At 40.2% G+C, this 20,739-nt stretch overlaps 2 protein-coding genes across 2 annotated transcripts; one reads left to right on the forward strand and one right to left on the reverse strand.

The window, feature by feature from the left end:
- The first annotated feature begins 4,127 nt into the window (after positions 1-4,127).
- LOC104222613 (uncharacterized) lies at positions 4,128-5,933 on the forward strand. Its single transcript, XM_009773857.2, has one exon. The coding sequence runs from the start codon at positions 4,128-4,130 to the stop codon at positions 5,931-5,933; it is 1,806 nt and encodes a 601-aa protein (XP_009772159.1).
- Positions 5,934-8,209: 2,276 nt separating this feature from the next.
- On the reverse strand, positions 8,210-9,984 carry LOC104222612 (transcription factor MYB61-like). Its single transcript, XM_009773856.2, has 3 exons — positions 9,574-9,984; positions 9,137-9,266; positions 8,210-9,066 (listed from the first exon to the last, which is right to left on the reverse strand). The coding sequence occupies exons 1-3, from the start codon at positions 9,704-9,706 to the stop codon at positions 8,256-8,258; spliced, it is 1,074 nt and encodes a 357-aa protein (XP_009772158.1). The 5' UTR covers positions 9,707-9,984; the 3' UTR covers positions 8,210-8,255.
- Positions 9,985-20,739: the final 10,755 nt, after the last annotated feature.

A 20,739-nucleotide genomic window follows, 5' to 3' on the forward strand; every position in this document is an offset into this window, starting at 1 on the left:
ATAGAGTGAACAGAAGCATCAGACATGCGAGGCCAAACACATTGGCAAAAGAGATAACACAAACAAGCAGTAGTAGCAGAAATAAGCTAGGATTCAATAGTGAGAAAAATATTCGAAGCTCAGTAGTCAAGTAGGTCAAGTAATAATATAGAATCAACGGTGAAAAAGAACATAGTATCAGGTAAGAGAAATCAGAAACAAGGAAAGGTCTCACAGTAATAATAAGTAAGAAAAACCCCTTTTACGAAATTAGAGCCTCAACGGTAGTCGAGCTTAAGAGATGAAAAGAACTCAAATCAGATAAGTCAAACAAGGAGAAGAAAGTCGAAACAAAGAACTTAATCAAACAAGCACACATTTAAACACACAGTTTCAGAATTCGGATAAGACAAAAAGGGAACTAGGGTTTTAACATGCTGAAATAAGCAAGTCGTTTTAAACATAGCAACATCACAAACAACATTAAAATCAGAGACAAGATCTTTAAAAAACTTAAAGGAAAACCCTAATCGTTGAAAAATGAAGAGTTGTTTTGAAAGAAAATCGAGAGACCTTCACGAAAATACTTCAGAAGTTCATAGTAAGCACAAATCTATGGTAGATCTGAAAGAAAATCAAAAGATCTTAAAGATTAGGATTTCGGAAAACCCAAAAAAGGTGAGAAAGACCTTGAAAGTTACCGATCTAACCAGGAAAGTCAAGGATCTGCTTTGAAAGGCCATGAATGGCCGGAGAAAGGTCATGGATGGCCAGCGAAAGGCCATGAACAGAAGTCGAGCAAGGACTGGATTAGATCCCTTCGAGGTCCAGCCATGAAACCACAGAAACAATCACCCAGGAGCCATAGGAGGCTGATACACATCTCAAATGACCATAAGAGGCCATGGATTAGGCAGGGGTTGAGGTGGATTAGGGTGGATTAGTGGCGGCGGCTAGGGTTCATGAGAGGTTTGAGAGAGAATTGAGAGAAGTGGGTTTCAAGGGCGGCATTTGGTGAAGAATGAGGTAGGGTAAGAGGTCATTTAAGGTTAAAAATGGAAAAGGAGGACGGTGGCCGTTGATCTAAATAATCAACGGCCAGGATTAAAATGGTTAGGTAGGGAATCCGAGTTGGGTCGTTTAAATTGGGTTAGGGGTCAGGTTTAAAATTGAATTGGGCCGGGAAATTGAGTTTTAATTTGGGGTCATATTTAGGCTACAATTGAAACGCAATTGGGCTATTATTTAAATAGCCAATTTTCCCCTTTTAAAATTATAAAAATAGTAAATTAATTTTTGGAAATAAATTAAAAGCACTAAAATGACTTATAACATATAATTAACAATTTAAAAATATAGGGCTTAATTTTATGAATATAAAACACAATTGAATCTTAAAAGGGCTAATATTGCAATTATGCGCAATTTAGCTTAAAAATACTAAATAAATTTGTAACAATATGCAAAATTACCTTAGCTATATTTAGCATAAATATAAAAGTACAACAAATTAATTATAAAAATAATAATTTTGGAAATAATTATTGGGTTTTTATGGATAAAAGGGGAAATAAATTGGTTTAAAAACCTTTAAAAATTATGAAAAAATAATAAAATACTTGGATATGATTACATATGCATATATATGCCATTTTGAAGTTATTTTGCATATTGAAAATATATAGATAAAAATAGGTGCCGAGGCTGCTATTGCCGTTTTGGGCGGCCCTTCGTCATCCGGATCGAATCACGCTTCTTCTTTAGCCGCAGAGAGGGGAAAGGGTGTCGTGGTCGATGACTACGAGTCTGACTCCGACCTTGATCCTGATGATGTCAGGATGCTCGAGGAGGGCTTTACCTGTATTGTGGTAAGAGCGGGAGGTCTTTCCGGTATAGATGAGATTCAATCGGAGCTCAATCTTCTGTGGGACACGGTGGGTTTGGTGCCGCAGTTCGACCTTTTATGCTCCGCCGCAGAGTGTGAGGCTCTTCGGGACATTAGCGACGTCAAGTTAATGCATGAAGTGGCCCCTATGGACCTGAGGGTAAGTTTCTCTTCTGTGTTTTTTTGTCCTCCTTCGTTTCATACATATATTGGAGAAGTTTCCATGTATCTAGTCCCTTCATTGCCCGGTATGGGAAAGTAGTCAATAGGTGGGGTGATGAATCACACTTGAACTTCGAGACGTTCCCCTCGTTAAAAGCCTCCCCAAGAAAACCCAACTGGGACGACACCCAGGCAAGGGAAAAAGAGTGCGACTTGAGGGTTGTCCTTTTCCGGAAGTTGAAGTATTTGAGATGGGCGATATTCCAATTGTTTTGTAGTGGTTTTCCTTCCATTGTTTCTAGTTGGAATGCTCCTTTGCTCGCTTGCCTGTGCGAGTGCTCGTGTTCTTGTTTAAACCAACAACAGAGGATAAACCAGAATGAAATTTTCCGTACCTCGATCCAACGGGTCAGCGAGAAGAGCGGCGTTGTAGCGTCACTCGCTTTTCCTGGTGTTTGAATTGTGGTTTTAGATTTGGTGGCCGTGTTCAGCTCCGTTTTTAACAGCGTCTAGGCTTCGCGCGGGTTGGGCCCACCTCACTTGTTGAAGTGTTGGAATCGAGTCCCGGTCCGATCTCGTTCGATTTGTACCAACAACAAGGGAAATATGTCATACTTTGTTCATGGACCATTCAATGCGTGTGGGAATGTGACAATAGGGCAGGATGTGCCCATTCTTTCAAAGGACTGTGCAACAAGCTGTCATCCCCTCATGAAGGGTGGGAATGCGGGTTATTATATATGGTAAATGCGTAAAATGGGGGTGTGGTCATGCTAGATGACCCTGATCCTATTTTGAATGTGCGTACATCGTGCTAACCCTATCGCTACTGGCGAGATGTGAGTTTTGCATAGATATTGGTTATAACTTCTACTTTTATGTAGCAGCCTGACCTAGATTAGTACGGTTGTCTCAAAGGTTTATTTACTGCTCTTTTGAGCGGGTGATGACATTTCGCCGGTTCTAGATCTGAAGAAAAGTAAGAAATTTGGCTAAGAAATTTCCACAGACGACGCCAAATTGTTTGACCAAAAAAGTGTAAAATTCATTTGCCGAACTAATTATTGATAATAAAGAAGGTAAATCTTAGCCAAACATAATTAATCCCAGATCCAAACATACAAAGTGCGAAATAGACGAAGAATAAAAACGTGTAAGATTTTTTAATGTAATAATCGTATATTGAACATGAGAGATGAGCTTACATCTAAGGCTGATATGCATCATAATCATGGCAGCAAGGAAGGGGAAGAGAGGTCACTGTTGAAGATGAAGAGATCCCTCTTGTTTTCTCTATTGTCCCCCTTTATCTCCTAGAATCTGCCCCTGTTTTCTGGGTTTCCCCCCCATATATATATAGTTCATTTCTCTTTTGTCCAACGGTCTTTAACCAGCGTACTTTTTTAAGAACTGTACCTTTCGTCGTCTGCTCGAGCACAACGTTCGTCCTGTGATGTACGTTTTCCGACGACTTGACCCCGGCGATGGCCGAGATGCTCTTTGCTATCCCGCCCCGTGAGCATGATCACAGCTTGATCGACCCCTTATTGTTCCTTTTAAGAACGACCATTCTAGTCAAATTTTGACACATACAGTATCTTTTTCTTTGAATTAGGAAAGTGTTCAACTCATTGTGGCGTGAATAAGCGGGTACGACAGGTTCAATTGTCAATTAGTAATACATAAATGTTCTAATTAGTGTGGTTTCAGCGTAAATACGTGTGTCGATAAGTTTTCTTTTGTTCTTGCCACAGGAATTTTTCCTAAAGCGATATACCCCATACCAAACTTTATCCGAATACCTATTTTATTCATTGACCCATTGACTTTTGTGGAAACATGATTCACCCACTGTTTTATACGGAATACTGTTATGCAGAGTACTATGAAATCGCTTAAACAACTCCGTCAAGATATGTTAATTAATCTCTTTTAAATTCTTAATATTCCTAGTTCCCATTAATTTTCTGTGTAAAAGAAGGTCTGTCAGCTGGTCTCCCAATTATTATACTACTGTAGTATAGAAATTCTGCTGCTAGTTTTTTTATCCTTCTCGTCCCCTCCCTCAAACCCCTTTACCAATTCGAAGAACTCAATTTTGATGGCGGAAGAAGAGAAATCAGTGCAAGAGGAGCTTTCACTTCCGATTTTACTTGCTGACAGAGTCATTAAATCAGCCCAAGAAGCTGAATCATCCAAAGTGGAATGTGCCGAACTGGCTCGTCACGCTACTCAGCTCAGCCAATTCCTCCGAGCCACTGTTCGTCTCACCAGTTCGTCCCAATCCCAGTCCCTCTACGACCGTCCCATCCGCCGTATAACTTCTGAAGTTACCAAAACTCTGGACCGGGCACTTACTCTTGTTCGCAAGTGTCGTCACAAGCCCAATCTCCTCCGCCATGTTCTCGCCATCACTTCTACTGCAGACTTCCGGAAAGTCTCTACCCTTCTAGAAAATTCCACGGCGGACGTCACGTGGCTGCTCTCCATTTTCGACCCGGATGCGGGCCCCACTCTTTCACTTCCCCCTATTGCCAGCAACGACCCTATTATGGCTTGGGTTTGGTCTTACATCGCTACTGTTCAAATGGGTAATCTCCAGTACCGAATTGACGCTGCTCAGGAATTAGCTAATTTAGCACGCGATAATAACCGCAATAAAAAAATGATTGTGGAAGAAAACGGAATTCCGCCTCTACTGAAGCTACTGAAGGAAAGCAGTTCAGCAGCAGCACAAATTGCTGCGGCAACTGCTTTGTACAACTTGGCTGACGATGAGGAAAGAGTGAGAGCAATAGCAAATGATCTTGGTGTTCAAATTGTTGTAAAGGTGCTCGCTGAAGCGCCCATGAGAGTTCAAATTCACATTGCGAATTTGGTCTCAAGAATGGCTGATTTGGACGCATACGCACAGGAAGAATTTGGAAGAGAGAATATAACTAGGCCGTTGGTAACCCTTTTAGGAATGGATGTAGTTTTGGATGATAACAGAGAATCACAGCCCCGTAAGACGCCTAGTTTACATTCTTTAGTTCAGATAAATAAAGAGATGGCTCGGAATAATTTTAGTTTTCATTCTAATTCAATGGATGGGAGTAGTAGAGGTGGACATTATGGTAATAAGAAAGAGAAAGATAGAGAATTGGAGCCCCCTGAGGTGAAAGCTAAGCTTAAGGTAAGCTGTGCAATGGCACTGTGGAAATTGGCTAAAGGTAGTTTGTTAAATACCAGGAAGATTACTGAGGCTAAGGGTTTGCTTTGTTTGGCAAAGATTATTGAGAAGGAGAAAGGGGATTTGCAGATTAACTGTCTGATGACAGTGATGGAATTGGCCGCAGTGGCAGAGTCTAATGTTGAACTTAGACGAGTGGCGTTCAAGCCTACTTCACCTGCTGGAAAGGCGGTTATTGATCAGCTATTAAGGGTGATAAATGAGGAAACCAGCGCCCCATTGGTGATTCCGGCTATTAAGGCAATTGGATGTTTGGCTAGGACATTTCCTGCAAAGGACACACGAATCATTGAGCTTATAGTGGTTAAACTTGGGCATAGAAATACTGATGTAGCTGTGGAAGCATGTATTGCTTTGGAGAAATTCACATGTCCGGACAATTTTAATCGCGTGGAGCATTCAAAGGCAATTGTTGAATTCGATGGAGTACCAAAGCTGATGAATTTGCTGAGGAGCAATGACCGAGGCCAGGTACACGAGCTTCTATTGCTCTGCTACCTTGCTTTACATGTTGGTAACAGTAAGGCCCTTGAGCAAGCAAGAGCATTAAGCTTCCTTGAGGGAGCTGCTCGTCATGTAGTTTCTCAGCGTCCTGATTTGAAGGAGTTGTTTGGCAAAGCGATCCACCATCTTACACTTTATCAAGCTGGAGGTCATACACATAGACAAGCTTAATGCTTCATCGTTGGGATTCCTATCAAACCAGAATGTCCATACTTCTCGAATAATCAGGTTTGAAGCAATGTCCTGACAAAAGTTCTACTTATTATTCCTGCAGAATTTTCAGCTTCAACATTTGAAGATAGCTATGTGAAACTGATGTGCATTGTACAGATCAGGAATTATCAAACCTACACAAATGTTACATTGTTTATCTGAAGGTTGTTACAGTCTCGAAGGTCACTTAGGTTAACTTGCTGATTCTGCTTTACTAAGATATTAGAAGAACCAAAATAAATCTTGATTGCTACACAAACAGTTCTTTTTTTCACTCTCCCACACCAATGTGACGGAGAGATGTATCATGGCAACTATTATCAGTTCCCTCCTAGAGATATTTAAGGGAATAAGGCAGTTCTCGAATAAATCTAAGCCGCTAATGGAGGTTCAATATCATCATTCTGGTGCTCTGATTATTTCCAGGCTAAATATGTAAAGTATCTGCAGATGTTAATATATTTTTGGCCATCAGCTTTCTTTTGCAACCACATTTTTAAGTTCGTATTGCAGAGTCCTGTTTTTACGTGAAATAACTTCTTGCTTGTATTATCTCAATACTTGGTAAGCTATCTTTAGAGGATGTAACGATGGACAATTCCATCGTAAGGGTGCAACCCATTCGCTTATAACATTTAGATTAGACATTCAGCAGCTTGATTTAGTATATGTATGAGTCAACACTATTTGTCTCTCCAGGGAAAATTCAGTGGGGGTAATGATAAACACCTAGCGAAAACATAATAACACAAGAACAGTTGTAGAATAAATGAAAAATTAGTTAACAATCAATGTTATACTAGGATTATTCGAGACCGGTTAGATCCGTTGTGAAATTTATTCGAGACCGGTTAGATCCATTGTGAAATTTTAACTTTATGCATCTATCCTGTTGTGAATCATTCTTTGGAAGGGGAATTGATTTGTCGCACGATGTATACCAGCAATGATTCCTAGGGTTGCATTGCTGCAGAGAGATCGTTGATTCTATGTGATAAATGATAGTAATTGACATCTATTTGGAAGAAGTGAATTATCAGAATAAGGGTGTCAATAGCATGCAGAATCGAAGCTATTTTGTGCGGCGTAATATGTTTTACCACTTTTTGAGGCAAGATTACATATGCAATAAAGCATACCTATTATTAATATTGTCAATTATGCAACAAAGGGTGTGACTTAGTGGTCAATGAAGTGGATGAGAACTATGAAGTCTCAGGTTCAAATCCCAACGGAGGCAAAAATACTAGGTGATTTCTTCCGATTTGTCCAAGCCTTGGTTGACAGAGTTACCTTGGTACCTGTTGCTAGTGGGAGGTAGCAGGTATTCCGTGGAATTAGACGAGGTGTGCGCAAGTTGGCCCGTACATAACGGTTATAAAAAAAAAATTGGTCAATTATTAGGAGGCCGAAAGAAAATAGATAATATGTGGTCTGGTGAACTTCTTAATCAGCAACATGCTTGTTTAATATGAAGGTGATCTCAACTTCCCGTCCTTGGCCAAATTCAAGGATCTCAACTTCATTTCTCGACTTGGCTTTAGGTTCCCTCTTGCTGGATAACAGTCTTGATCAGCATATCAGCACTTCTAGTTTTCCCTGAAACAGTCTTAAATTCCTTTTCTTCCAACCTATAATTCGTGTCCTTTTATTTTCTTCATAAAACAAACAATGTTTTACTCAAATAAACTAGTCAACTAAAAATACAAGATACAGGCCTTGTACAGCATCCATGTCGGAAATCTAATTTCCCAAAAGGCCCCTCGAATTAGAGAGAGAACTAACAAGAAGCAGGATAACTACTAGAAATAAACATTGTCATAGATGGGAAATGCAGCATGTGCCATACACATTTGAATTTGCCTTACTTGTGTGCATACAAGTCGATCTATCGACGAAATAAGGATTAAATATGGTCCATTGAGAGGATCCGCAGCAATCTCCTACTTTTGCACAAAACAAACTTGTGGCACGAAAATAGCCTATTTGGGCAAACCACCCATCCCATCACTTACCCCCCCCCCCACCCCATATAATGTGTTAAGGTCTATTCTAATTTCATTTGCAAATTGAACCTTTGGTCTGGTAAATTTTCTCTTCACTCTTTTATGATACTCTGTTACACTCCACACGACCGCAATCAATATTAAAACGGAGTAGAAAAGACTCACTACAGATCCGATGTGTATTAGCACCTTTGTATATTTATCTGATATATAGGAAAGATGAAAGTAGGAAAGCAAGAAGAGAAAAAAGATAATAACAAATCGAGTTTACAGTTTAAATTTGCTGGAAGACATTTACAGTCGCCCCATTTAACTCTTCAGTTAAGGAACTCAATGGATTACTCATGAAATCTCCTGAACTGTGACCATAGAACTCTCTTTCTTGCCTCGGACTTGACTTCAATTCTTCATTCTTGATCGAAATGTATGGATACTGAAACAAAGATTCAATTTTGTTCTCAACTTCCCACGTCAAGTCTTCACTATTTTCCAACATTCTTGGCATCTGAATTTCAGCTGTATTCTGATATCTACGTACATTTGAACTGTTACTTGAACTCATTCTTGAAGTTGAGCTACTAGCAAAATCAGTTTCTGTGATCTGTCCATGTTCTAATTTTGTTATACTTGTCTCTGAACAAAACCCATAGTTTGGATTCCTGTTGAATTCGCTCTGACGATGATCATTAGGTCTCATATTTTGCTGGTATTGAGCTAATATTTCTGAATTATACCCATTCGGATTTACATTGGCTTGGAATTCATGAATATACAGAAGATCAAATACCTGTTTGCTTACAAATTCGTCTTTTGAAGCTTCTGTTAATTGTCCATTTACCTCACTGTTAAAACTTCTACTATTAGTCAGGTGAAATGGTTGGTCCATTAATCCAGCTGACGGTATCTGCAACATTGAGGTCTTATTTGTACAATTCTCTTCATCCTTTACTTGATCCTCACTTAGTAGCTTGTGAGTATTTGGATCAATCCCCTGCTTTATTAGTTTCTTTTTCAAACTGGAATTCCAGAAATTCTTTATTTCATTATCTGTTCTTCCTGGTAATTGTGCAGCAATTTGTGCCCACCTGTCATATAGCTAAATAATTAATTAAGTACTAAGTAACCAAAAAGATGAAAAAGGAGAAGATGAATAACCTATTTCCGAGAACTTGATGGAGACTAATGATCCTATCTTCTTCATCCGGTGAGAACATTCCTCTTTTAAGATCAGGCCTTAAGTAATTTATCCATCTCAATCTGCAACTCTTTCCACATCTTTGCAGGCCTGCAACATTTCACAGCATAAGGAAAATGTCATTAATTGGCATAGAGCAGAAAAAGGAAACTAAAAATAATGGCAGCTGCGGTGCACAAAGCATCTCTCATTCACGCAGGTCCGGAGAAGGATCGCATCCCAAAGGGCCGGGTGTAATATAATCTAGGCAGCTTACTCTGATGCAAGCATCAATAACGGATTCCACGGCTTGAACCCGTGATCTATAGGTCACACAGACAACTTTACCGTTGCTTCAGAAAAAAGGAAATTGAACAGAGAATAGAGAATTAACAGTAAAAACGTTTTTAATAATTACCAGCTAGCTTAGGGACAGAACTCCAGGAGCCAACACCAAATTTGGTGATATAATTACTCAATTTCTCATCTTCTTCTGGGGACCATAATCCTTTCCTTAGCTTCTGCTTCACACAACAAGAATGGCGCCCCATTTATTTGACTGTTGCCGCCTTATAGTATTTCTGCACCTAGCTTTCAACAGTGACTGCTTGTCTTATAGCTAAAAATTTCAGGTATGGAAGCGAGATTATAAAGTCATCAGCATTAATATTTGAGAGGAAAACATCAAAGATAATCTGTCATTCAAAAGAAGTCTACAGAAAATTCATACTTAGACCTCAAGCTAGGAGAGAGAGAGAGAGAGAGGGGAAAGAAAGTGATTTTGAAGCAAATTTTGGTGCTGCTTTTGAATTGGAGTGGATTGATTTTTGAGATATCTCTAGATTCTAGGGCGCCGTTTGGCCATGAGTTTTGACAAAATAAATTTGGGATTTATTTTTAAAACTCATGTTTGCCACAAATCCCAAATCCCAAACCCCAAATCTCAAAATCATCCCAATTGCTGATTTTGGGTTAAAATTCCAAAACTTGGGAATTATATATATGTTTTTTCAAAATAAAGTTGGAAAATATGTTTTGAAAATGTATGTCCAAACATATTTTCATTTTCAAACCAAACTTCACCCAAATCAGATTTTTCAAAATAAATTTGAAATCTATGGCCAAACGCTAGCTAAGTATATATACAAACTTGCAGAAAAAAAAAAAATAATAAATATAAGATAGAAAGGAGAAGTCTATAAACGTGCTGTTAAGAGTAAGAATACAGTTAAGTGTACTCAATTTTAACTCTACAATCGCAATTATACAGTATGATTGAGTTTATGTAGTGTTAGTTGCATCATTTTCCTTCACAAATTATCGTTTAGACAGATGTTGCAATTTGATAAGAGGCTAATGGGACCCTTCATTTACTAATTAGCATGAGTTTAATTCGAATTAGCTATATGCAGGGAGCCTTGGTATAGTTGGTAAAGTTGCTGTCATGTGACCTGGAGGTCACGGGTTCAAGCCGTGGAAACAGCCTCTTGCAGAAATGTAGGGTAAGGTTGTGTACAATAGACCCTTGTGGTCCAGCCTTTACTCGGATCCCACGCATAACAGTGAAAGCTTAGTGCACCGGGCTGCTCTTTTCTTTTTTAATCTATACCTATATTTCTATCTTGTAACCTCAAATTCAGCACCAAAGTCATGAGAGATTGAGCCATTTTTTCTAGTTTTGTTTGTTAGTCACTGTCTTAAAAAGATTGAAAGTGTTAATTTCAAAATAACTGAACTAGTTTGAAAGCTATATTTTTGCACACTGTATCCAATTTCCTGGACCATTTCTTAGATAACCATAAAAGACCGCTACTTGGAAAAACAAGCAAGATGGTATAAAAGGAAAATTGAATACACCTGAGAAGACATTTTGGAATTTTTATATCCTGGGGTAAAATTTAAAAGAAATATTTTGAAGCTCGACCGACACAAAGATTTCAGAGAAGTGTAGGGTCTAACATACAAATTTGACTCTTACGAAAACTCAAAAAGGATTAAAACTTGGAAAGGGGTTACCTTTTAAAGATGTGAGATTTAGTTTTGGATTTTACTTATAAAATGAACATTTTCTTGAAGGGTAAAGAAGGAATATGAAAACTACGTATCAGAAATTTATTTGGAAATGTTCGTAGCGTATTGTTTTGCATGCAATGTCATTCTCCAACATATTATTTTTTCAAGATTCGTTATCAGTACTTCAATATACACGGCATACACATACCTTAAGAAATTTATGTCATTTTAATAAGATTTCTCTATATTTTAATGAGACAATACACAAGTCGCAGCTGTATACAAAATTTATGTAGTTTGTCCAGAATTGTCAATTACTTGTTTTTTTTCAAATAGTGAAACATAATTAAATTGCTTTCACGTCCAACTGTATACAATTCAAGGAACAGCTTCACCAAAATCATACGTGATAATAGTTTATAACATTATTGTTTTGGCCCTACCTTTGAAATAATCGTTAGTATATATAATTTGTAAGTCTTTTTATGTATAAAGATTAATCTTCCCCTTATCTTAGAGAAAAATATTAGTGCATCTAAGAATACAACTACTTAGTGTAATAAGCATTTTGTAATATAATCCATATCAGTTATCAGACTGTTACATTCAATTTAAGGTCTACATTATCTAAGAGCGAAGGAAGAAGAAGAGGATAAGTCCCCCTTTTTTTTTGTGGAAATGCTTTCAGAATTTGAATAAACATTAGAAATTTTTTAAAAGTCTATTTAAAGTATTGTTAGGAGAAAAACATTGAAGGATCGTATTGAGTAACAATATTAAAAAGTCCAAAAATCCTTTAATATTTTTTAACCTAGACTTCTAGTAAAAATGCACCTCAGAGTTTTGTGTGTTTGCGTCATGAATTTATCGAATTGAACCAATGCCATATATGGAATAGCTATAACTCATGGCAAGACTTTGAAAAATAAATATGGGGGAATAAATGGTTAGAAGGAGTAAACTAAACGATGAATTACTAAAGTTTGTTGATTGATGGAATACCTTTATCCTTAACTAAAAATTTTATATTCGTCCTTAGGAATGACTTCTTTTTTATTTTTTTATTTTTTATTTTTTTTATATATTGGAAGCGTTTGCCTTTTAATAGATTTTACGTTGCACAATTCAAATTAATTTGAGCTACAATATTGATAGTGAACACGGGTTAGAAACAGTGTTTTACAAGGCGTGGGCATAAAACGAGACGTTTTACATGCCTCAGTGAGGCATAAGCCCCGAGGCGTAAGCCTCCTGGGTATTTTTTAATATTTCATATAATAATATAATTACAATAAATATTTTTAAGCATGTAAAATTACATAAAAATTGAAGAAAACTATAAATAAGTTAAAAATATATGTAGATGTGCTCCATCCCCACAAAAAAATAGTTAAAATAATTCATTAGACGCTACTTACAAGCACAAGTAACTTGGGTTGAAAAGAATAAAGTTTTCTACGTGGAGAAACAAAAAGGATGACTAACCTCTAATTTGATCTTTGAACTTGCTGCTATGGAGGAGAATGAGTTTTCTTTATATGTGCAACCAAAAAAATAATTGTTTGCTGCTTTTGGGAGATAATAGCAGACTAGCAGACAAGATAAAGAATTAAGAAAGACCATAAATTAGGGTTCAAGTAATAAAAAAAGGTATTGACTTTTAAAATTAATATTTCAGTTCCTTTTTAATGTTTCCGAGTAATAAATGTATTTTAAAACATTGGTTAGAAACTGTTTGACCAAAAAAGTGTTACCCTTTAGTTAAACTAATTAATGGAGAGATAGAAGGTAAATCTTAGCCAAACATAATTAATTCTAGATCCAAACATATTGAGTACAAAAATCGAAAAGGAATAAGCTTCTATAATATTTCTTAAGATGATTATCATACAACAAATGTAAATGATGAGCTTACATATATGACAGGTTTGCACCATAATCATAAAAGCACAGAAAGAGAAGAGAGAAAGCTATTGATGACTAAGAGATCTTCCCTTGTCGATTCCATGACGATGACTATAAATATTCTAGCCAGATCTGGGCTCTGATCCCCTTTTAATGATCTCCCGCCTATCTATATATATTAACAATTTTCCCTTTTATCCAATGGTCTTTGACCGGCGTGCTTTCTCATAACTGTATCCTTCATTACTTGCTCAAATATTAGACTTGTTCTGCGATGTGAGTTTTCCGACGGCTTGATCTCGGCAGTGACCATGATACTCGTCGCCATCACGCCTCGTGGGCACGACCATGGCTGAGTCGACCTCTTACCGTTCCCTTTAATGATAACTATCTGGTAGTCAGATTTTGACCCATATAGTTAGCCCCTCAGCCCGTTGGGATCGTCTTTTGACGAGCTCAATGGGCGGACCCTGTGGATTCAAGAGTTAAGAGAAATCTGGTCATTGTGCGTGGATGGGGTCCTTATGGAGAGGTGGCGACGTGATGCTTTAAAGACTTTACCAGACCGTTATGTCAGTTCAGAGATGGATCCTTACATCGATTCAGGGTACCATGAATGCCCGCTATGCGTCATTATGGTGCACGTTTCCCAGGCACCGTATCATTTCCTATGCCCTTTTAGCTTTTAGATTGGCGGCTCTCGGGTTTCCCGCTCAAGACATTTATGTTCCTATAAATAGGGGGAACCCACCATTCGATTGTTACGCTTTTCGATTTACCTGAGGAATTTTGCAAACTTTCACCTTCTTTAGTATTTCACACTTCTGCTTTCGTCAGAATTTGACGTGACCATCCTCCCTATTCCTTCATCACTCTTGTTTATTTCGATCAAGCTAGACAAATGGCTGGTACTTCTTCCTAGACTGACGGATTCATCGAAGTTCCGGTGCCGGAAAATGACGTATCCCTTCTTGGAGAGGGAATTGAGGTGACGAAAGATGAGGGATTTCTGACAATGGCTGAGATATTGCCCCGTCCGGGGAAATTATGGACTGACTTTAACAGTCCTGCAGGATCTAAACCGGAACCTATCCCTTCCACCATGGATGAAGCGGCGATTACGGTGCTCAAGGCTAAGTGGGGAATTCTAAATCATATCGAAATGGTACCAGCAACAGGGACGGACATTGTACATTTGCATCGCTCGGGGTACTACACATTTTATACATATCCTTTTGTTGTCGGATATACGCTTCATCTCCCCTCTCTAGTGATAGACTTCTTCCGCTTCTACGAAGTGTGCCCGACTCAACTCTCACCGTACGCATACAAGCTCTTCCTCATGCTCATCAAGTATGCGAAACTCAACAGTCGAGGGATTACTTTTGGGCATATGCTTCATATTTTTGCCCCTCAATTTCTTCGGGGCACGATGATCCACATGTGCCATCGAGGAACCAAGAGTTTGGTGGTGAAGATGGACGATAAGGCTAATCACCGCTTCTGAGAAAGCTATTTTTATGAGCGGACAGAGCTCCTTGTGGCAGACTCGGTAGGGTTCCCTAAGACGTGGAACTTCGCTCGTAAGTTTTCCTTTTTTTATTTTGCGATTCCTCTCAAGGCGGTCGTCAATCGTTCTTCTTTAGATGATATTGCTAAGGACTTGTTTTCGTTTTTGCAGCCGAGAGACTACCTCCCCCGCTAGTTGACGACATCTACAAGCGAGTGAACGCAATTCTTCCCCATACAATGGGGATTCGTGAGTGGGCGTCCTTCTACGAGAAATATGGGCGTAAGTCTCTCACTGGTGAGTCGGCTCGCTGTAATTTTTCTTTGTTCTTTACCTCATGGTTTAATCTTGTCGTTGTATGATCGTTTTTCTTTGTTGACAGGGAGAGAATGAAGAACGAGGGCTCCTCGCTCGCATTCCGTCAACCAGTGTCCCCTGCCCGACCTGCGCCGAGGGACGCTATCCGGACTGCATCGAGAGCTACTACCTAATCTGCGCCTGCGGACGGAGCCATGTGCGCAGAGGCTACTTCTTAACCTGAGACTCTGGTGTCTACCGTCCGCTCAACGAGTGAATCTTCCCGTACTGGCAGTAGAGAGGCCCCGTCAAAGAGACGACGAGTGGCATTGGAAGTGGATCCTCAAGACGAAACATCTTTGAGGGGCGACTTTTCCCTAGCAGTGCCGAAAATTGACGGTGGTGCTAACCCGGCCGTAGAGGCTACGCCCATTGTGAGCGGTCAACAGACTGATGTGGCGGAGAGATGGAGTCCTGAGGCTTCCACTGCTATCTTGGGAGGCCCTTCATCATCCCGGTCGAACCACACTTCTTCTTTGGCCAAAGAGAGGGGAAAAGGCATCGTGGTTGATGATTACGAGTCTGAATCAGACCTTGATCCCGACGACGTAGGATGTTCTAGGAGGGATTTACTCGAACTGTGGTAACAACGGGAGGTCTTTCCCGAATACTTGAAATTCCTTCGGACCTCAATTTTCTGCGAGACACGAAGGATTTTGTGTCGCAATTTGACCTCCTATGCTCTGCCATAGAAAGCAGAGCTCTTCAGGACGTTAGCGATGCGCTGAATTGTCGCGTGGTATGGCCGCAATAGGCATAAGGGTAAGTTTCTCTTCCTTGTTTGTTTTTTTTCTGTTTTGTGGCCTTGGCCTTTATCGACCCTTTTCTTTGTTTTCAGTCTTACATGCTGGAGATTGAGAGTGCTCGCAAGGCCGAGACTCGGGCCAAGATTTTTTTGATGATGCTTGAAAAATATCGGCGGTATCATAACAAATGTTGTGAGATGCATGAACGGCTAAGGGCAGGTACTGGCACCCAGTCCATCGGAGAGGAGTTGGAGAAAAGGGATCAGAAGGTGATGCAGTCCATTCGCAGATGCAGTGAGCTCGAGGAGTTGCTCCGCGCCAAGGACGAAGAGCTTTAGTTGGGACAGGCGGTCGCTGCGGAGTGCGAGCATCTTCAAGCGTAGGTGTTGTGGTTGCAAGCTGAACTTGATCAGAATGCCACCAGAGTTGAAGCTTTGAGTGCAAAATGGATGGGGAAGTTAGCCGAGATAGAGAGAAAAGTGGCCGAGCTGGAAAATGCCGAGAATGCTCGGGCGCTGACTTTGGCAAGACAGGTGGTGCTGGAGGACACTATCCGCTTCCTCAAATCTAAGCAGGAGTCTGAGAGGGCAACAACCACGCTGAGGGAGGTGAGGCTCGAAGAGCGTATCGGCAAAATTGACCGGGAAGCTTCAAACTTTGTAGATCGAGCCGCGACCCTCGAGGCCGAAAAGGCGCAATTGCTGGCTCAAGTTGAATCTGCTTCCGCCGCTATTCCTCATCACTTGCATTAGTTGTGGGTCCATTCCGAGGCCCAACAAGACATATACAAGGGTTTGTGGGAGGCGGGCAGTGTTTCCGAGGCTGCTTTCAAAGAAGCTCGGGCGAAGGCACGTGAGGCTCGTGTCAATTGCGATTACGACCCCACGACACCATAGGTTGGCGAGGGCGCTGATGTTGAGGAGGGGTTTCCTGAAGACAACAATAGGGAGAACGGCGGTAATGACGACGAGTGAAAAGTTATTGTAGCTTTAGTACTCTTATTTTTGTTGTTCATTTTCGTCTTTTTTTTTGGCCCTGTTTCGGCCTTTTGTAAGGTGTGGCTGTTGCGCACGTATATTTAAATAAAACAGTTGCTTCGCCTTTGTGTATCTTTTGATTCTCTTTTTCTTTTCCTCATTCATTACATATCTTTTTGTTTTAGCGTAGACATTTGGATTCCCTTCCCCCTTTTTTGAGAAGAGTCCCTGATCTTTTCGATTGGGAGTCTGACCCTTCCCGAATCGAGTAGTATCTCATCGCATGAGTCCGAATGAAGTCACTTTGGATCTTCAGATCCGGGTGAGGTTAACTTCTGATTTGCCGACTTAGGTGGAATCATCCAACTTAGGCGAAGTCAACTTTTTTATACGTATTTGAGCGGGGTAAAACTTGGAATAGCCATCTCGGGCGAAGTTAGTTTCTGGTTTGCTTTTGAACGAGGTCTAATTGGAGTTTCCATCTTGGGCGAAGTCAGTTTCTAGCCCGTGTTCGAACGAGGTCAAACTTGGAGTTTCCGTCTTGGACGAAGTCAGTTTCTAGCTTGTGTTCGAACGAGTTTGAACTCTTTATTTTTTTTTACGATAGCTGGTGGCTGTAAAGGTGTTGTTCTGAGCGAGGTTGAATTGTATCCTTCTTGATTCGACAATAGCCAGTGGCCATAAAAGTGTCAATTCGAGCGAGATCGAATTGTGACCTATTTGATTTGACGATGGCCAGTGGCTGTAAAAGTGTTAATTCGAGCGAGATCGAACTATGACCTATTGTAAGTTTGAGCGAGGTCGAACCCTTCTTTTGGCGATGGTCGTTGGCCGTAGGAGTGTTACTTCGAGTAAGGTCGGAATGGTAACCCGTTGTAAGTTCGATCGAGGTTAAACCTTTCTTTTGGGGACGACCGTTAGCCGTAAGGGTGTTATTTCGAGCAAGGTCAAAATGGTAATCTATTGTAAGTTTGAGCGAGGTCAAACCATTCTTTTGGCGATGGCCGTTGGCCATAAGGGTGTTATTTCGAGCAAGGTCGAAATGGTAACCCATTGTAAGTTCGAGCGAGGTCAAACCCTTCTTTTGGCGACAACCATTGGCCATAAGGGTGTTATTTCGAGCAAGGTCAAAATGGTAACCCGTTGTATGTTCGAGCAAGGTTGAACCCTTCTTTTGGCGACTGCCGTTGACCGTAGGGGTGTTATTTCGAGCAAGGTCAAAAAGGTAACACGTTGTAAGCTCGAGCAAGGTTGAACCCTTCTTTTGGCGATGGTCGTTGGCCATAAATGTGTTATTTCGAGCAAGGTCGAAATGGTAACCCGTTATAAGTTCGAGCGAGGTCGAACCCTTTTTTTGGCAATGGCCGTTGGCCATAGGGGTGTTATTTCGAGCAAGGTCAATGGTAAACCGTTGTAAGTTTGAGCGAGGTCGAACCCTTCTTTTGGCGACGGCCGTTGGCCGTAGGGGTGTTATTTTGAGCAAGGTTGAAATGGTAACCCGTTGTAAGTTCGAGCGAGGTCGAATTGGCGACGGCCATTGGCCATAGGGGTGTTATTTCAAGCAAAGTCTACATGGTAACCCGTTGTAAGCTCGAGCGAGGCCGAACCCTTCTTTTGGCGATGGCCGTTGGCCGTAGGGGTGTTATTTCGAGCAAGGCCAAAATGATAACACATTGTATCATTGTTATGTATATTTTTTGGAGAACTTTACGCATTTCCGTACTGTTTATGCGTGCGTGGAGGTGAGCCTCGGTGTGCTCGGCTTTGTTTTTACTGGAGAATATCGGGCGTTTCCTAGGTGAGTCACGGTCTGCTTAGTTTTGCTTTCATTGGAGAGTATTGTGCGCTTCCTGGGTAAGCCCCAGTTTGCTTAATTTTGCTTTCATTGGAGAATACTGTGCGCTTCCTAAGTGAGTCCTAGTTCGCTTAACTTTTCTTTTATTGGAGTTTTTTTTATAGTTGTTCTATACCGAGCCATTTCTGTTATTCGTGATATGCTGCGGTTTAGGCGATTTTGCTCGGTCATTACTTGCAGGGCGGTTTGCTACGGAACTATCTCCGGGGGTGTTTTGGAGGCGTTGGTCCCTCGCTCGCTTACCCATGCGTTCCTGTTTGAACCAACAAAAGAGTGAAGATAAACCAAAATGAAATTGGTTGTTACCACGACCCAACAAGCCAGTGAAAGAAGGAGCGACATTGTAGGGTTACTCGCTCCGCCTAGTACTTGAATAGTGGTTTTAAATTTAGCGACCGTGTTCGGCTTCGTGGTTAACAACGTCTAGGCTTCTCACGGGTTGGGCCCACCTCACTTGCTGAAGTGTTGAAACTGAGTCTCGGTCCGATCTCGTCCGATTTGCACAAACAACAAGGGAAATATGTCACACTTCGTTCATAGATCATCCAGTGTGTGGGGGATGTGAAAATAGGGCAGGATGTGCCCGCTCTTTTAAAAGACTATACAGCAGGTTGTCGTCCCTTCCCATGGGATGGGAATACGGGTCAATATATAAGATGGATACGTCAAATGGGGTTGTGGTCATGCCAGACAACCGTGATCCTATTTTAAACATGCATATGTCGTGCCAAACCCATCGTTACAGGTGAGACGTGGGTTTTGCATAGACATTGATTATAACTTCTATTTTATGTAGCATCCTGACCTAGATTGGTACGGTCGTCTCGAAGTCTTACCTACCGCTCTTTCGAGTTGGTGTTTGTGCCGAGACGGTGAGGCCATGACAGCCTAGTGGTGTTATTTCGCTAGTTTTAGATCTAAAGGAAACTAAAAAATTTGTCTAAGAAATTCACAGACGACGCCAAATTGTTTGACCAAAAAAGTGTTAAACCCTTTAGTTAAACTAATTAATAGAGAGATAGAAGGTTAATCTTAGCCAAACATAATTAACTTTAGATCCAAACATTTTGATTGCAAAAATCGAAGACGAACAAGCTTGTATAATATTTCTTAAGATGATTATCATACATCGAATGTAAATGATGAGCTTACATCTATGACAGGTTTGCACCACAATCATAAAAGCACATAAGGAGAAGAGAGAAAGTTGTTGATGACTAAGAGATCTCCCCTTGTCGATTCCATGACGATGACTATAAATAGTCCAGCCAGATCTGGGCTCTGATCCCCTTTTAATGATCTCCCGCCTATCTATATATATTAACAATTTTTTCTTTTATCCAATGGTCTTTGAGCGACGTGCTTTCTCATGATTGTATCCTTTATTACTTGCTCAAACATTAGACTTGTTCTGCGATGTGAGCTTTCTGACGGCTTGATCTCGACAGTGACCGTGATACTTGTCGCCATCACGCTTCGTGGGCGCGACCACGATTGGGTCGACCTCTTACCTTTTCCTTTAATGATAACCATCTGGTGGTCAGATTTTGACCCATACAAAAATATAAAGAAGAATTAAAGGAAAAAAAGAAATAATGGAAGGGAGATAGTTGGAGGGCAGGCTGGAGTGGACAAGGGAGGCTATGCAGATAAATGAAGAATCAATGATTGGAGCGTCGATAGACGTTAACGTGTCCTCCGACAGTTACACGTCGGATTGACATAAATTCATTTGTCTTTGGAAATTACGTTCACTATTATTATTATTATTATGCAAATAAAAGTATGGCACTGACGTATACAAGAATACAATACTTTACTAGTTTTAGATCTAATACAACTAGAGTAGTGAACTTAACCATATTACAAGATACATGTGTATGGATCAGTCAAAATAAAATACTTAAATATGAATAAATAATTCCTTGTAACCAGATATGAAAACTCTTCACAATAAATATAAGGAAAAATATATTGATTTCTCTTTCCCTTCGAAGTAATTCCTACTCCGAGTGGCTCAAAATACTTCCTTTTGGAATACCTTGCAGATTCTGTTAGATTTATATATACTTATTTTAAAAGGAAAAAAAAAATGAGAAGTAAAAAGCAAGTATTGAAAAGATGTGATATTAACCTTTTATGTGGGGTCTAGAAACCATCTTGGATCACACGTGAAAAACAATGTGTCGGGATGTGAAAGATAAAAAATCATAACATTTCA

The sequence above is a fragment of the Nicotiana sylvestris genome, chromosome 3, assembly GCF_000393655.2.
Source record: "Nicotiana sylvestris chromosome 3, ASM39365v2, whole genome shotgun sequence".
In the NCBI taxonomy this organism is placed as follows: domain Eukaryota; kingdom Viridiplantae; phylum Streptophyta; class Magnoliopsida; order Solanales; family Solanaceae; genus Nicotiana; species Nicotiana sylvestris.

Coding starts and splice junctions, on each gene's coding strand:
- LOC104222613 (XM_009773857.2), top strand. CDS start 4,128: ATGGCGGAAGAAGAGAAATCAGTGCAAGAGGAGCTTTCACTTCCGATT.
- LOC104222612 (XM_009773856.2), bottom strand. CDS start 9,706: ATGGGGCGCCATTCTTGTTGTGTGAAGCAGAAGCTAAGGAAAGGATTA. Junction 9,267..9,573: donor TTCTGTCCCTAAGCTAGCTG/GTAATTATTAAA, acceptor GAAATGTTGCAG/GCCTGCAAAGATGTGGAAAG. Junction 9,067..9,136: donor CATCAAGTTCTCGGAAATAG/GTTATTCATCTT, acceptor GCTATATGACAG/GTGGGCACAAATTGCTGCAC.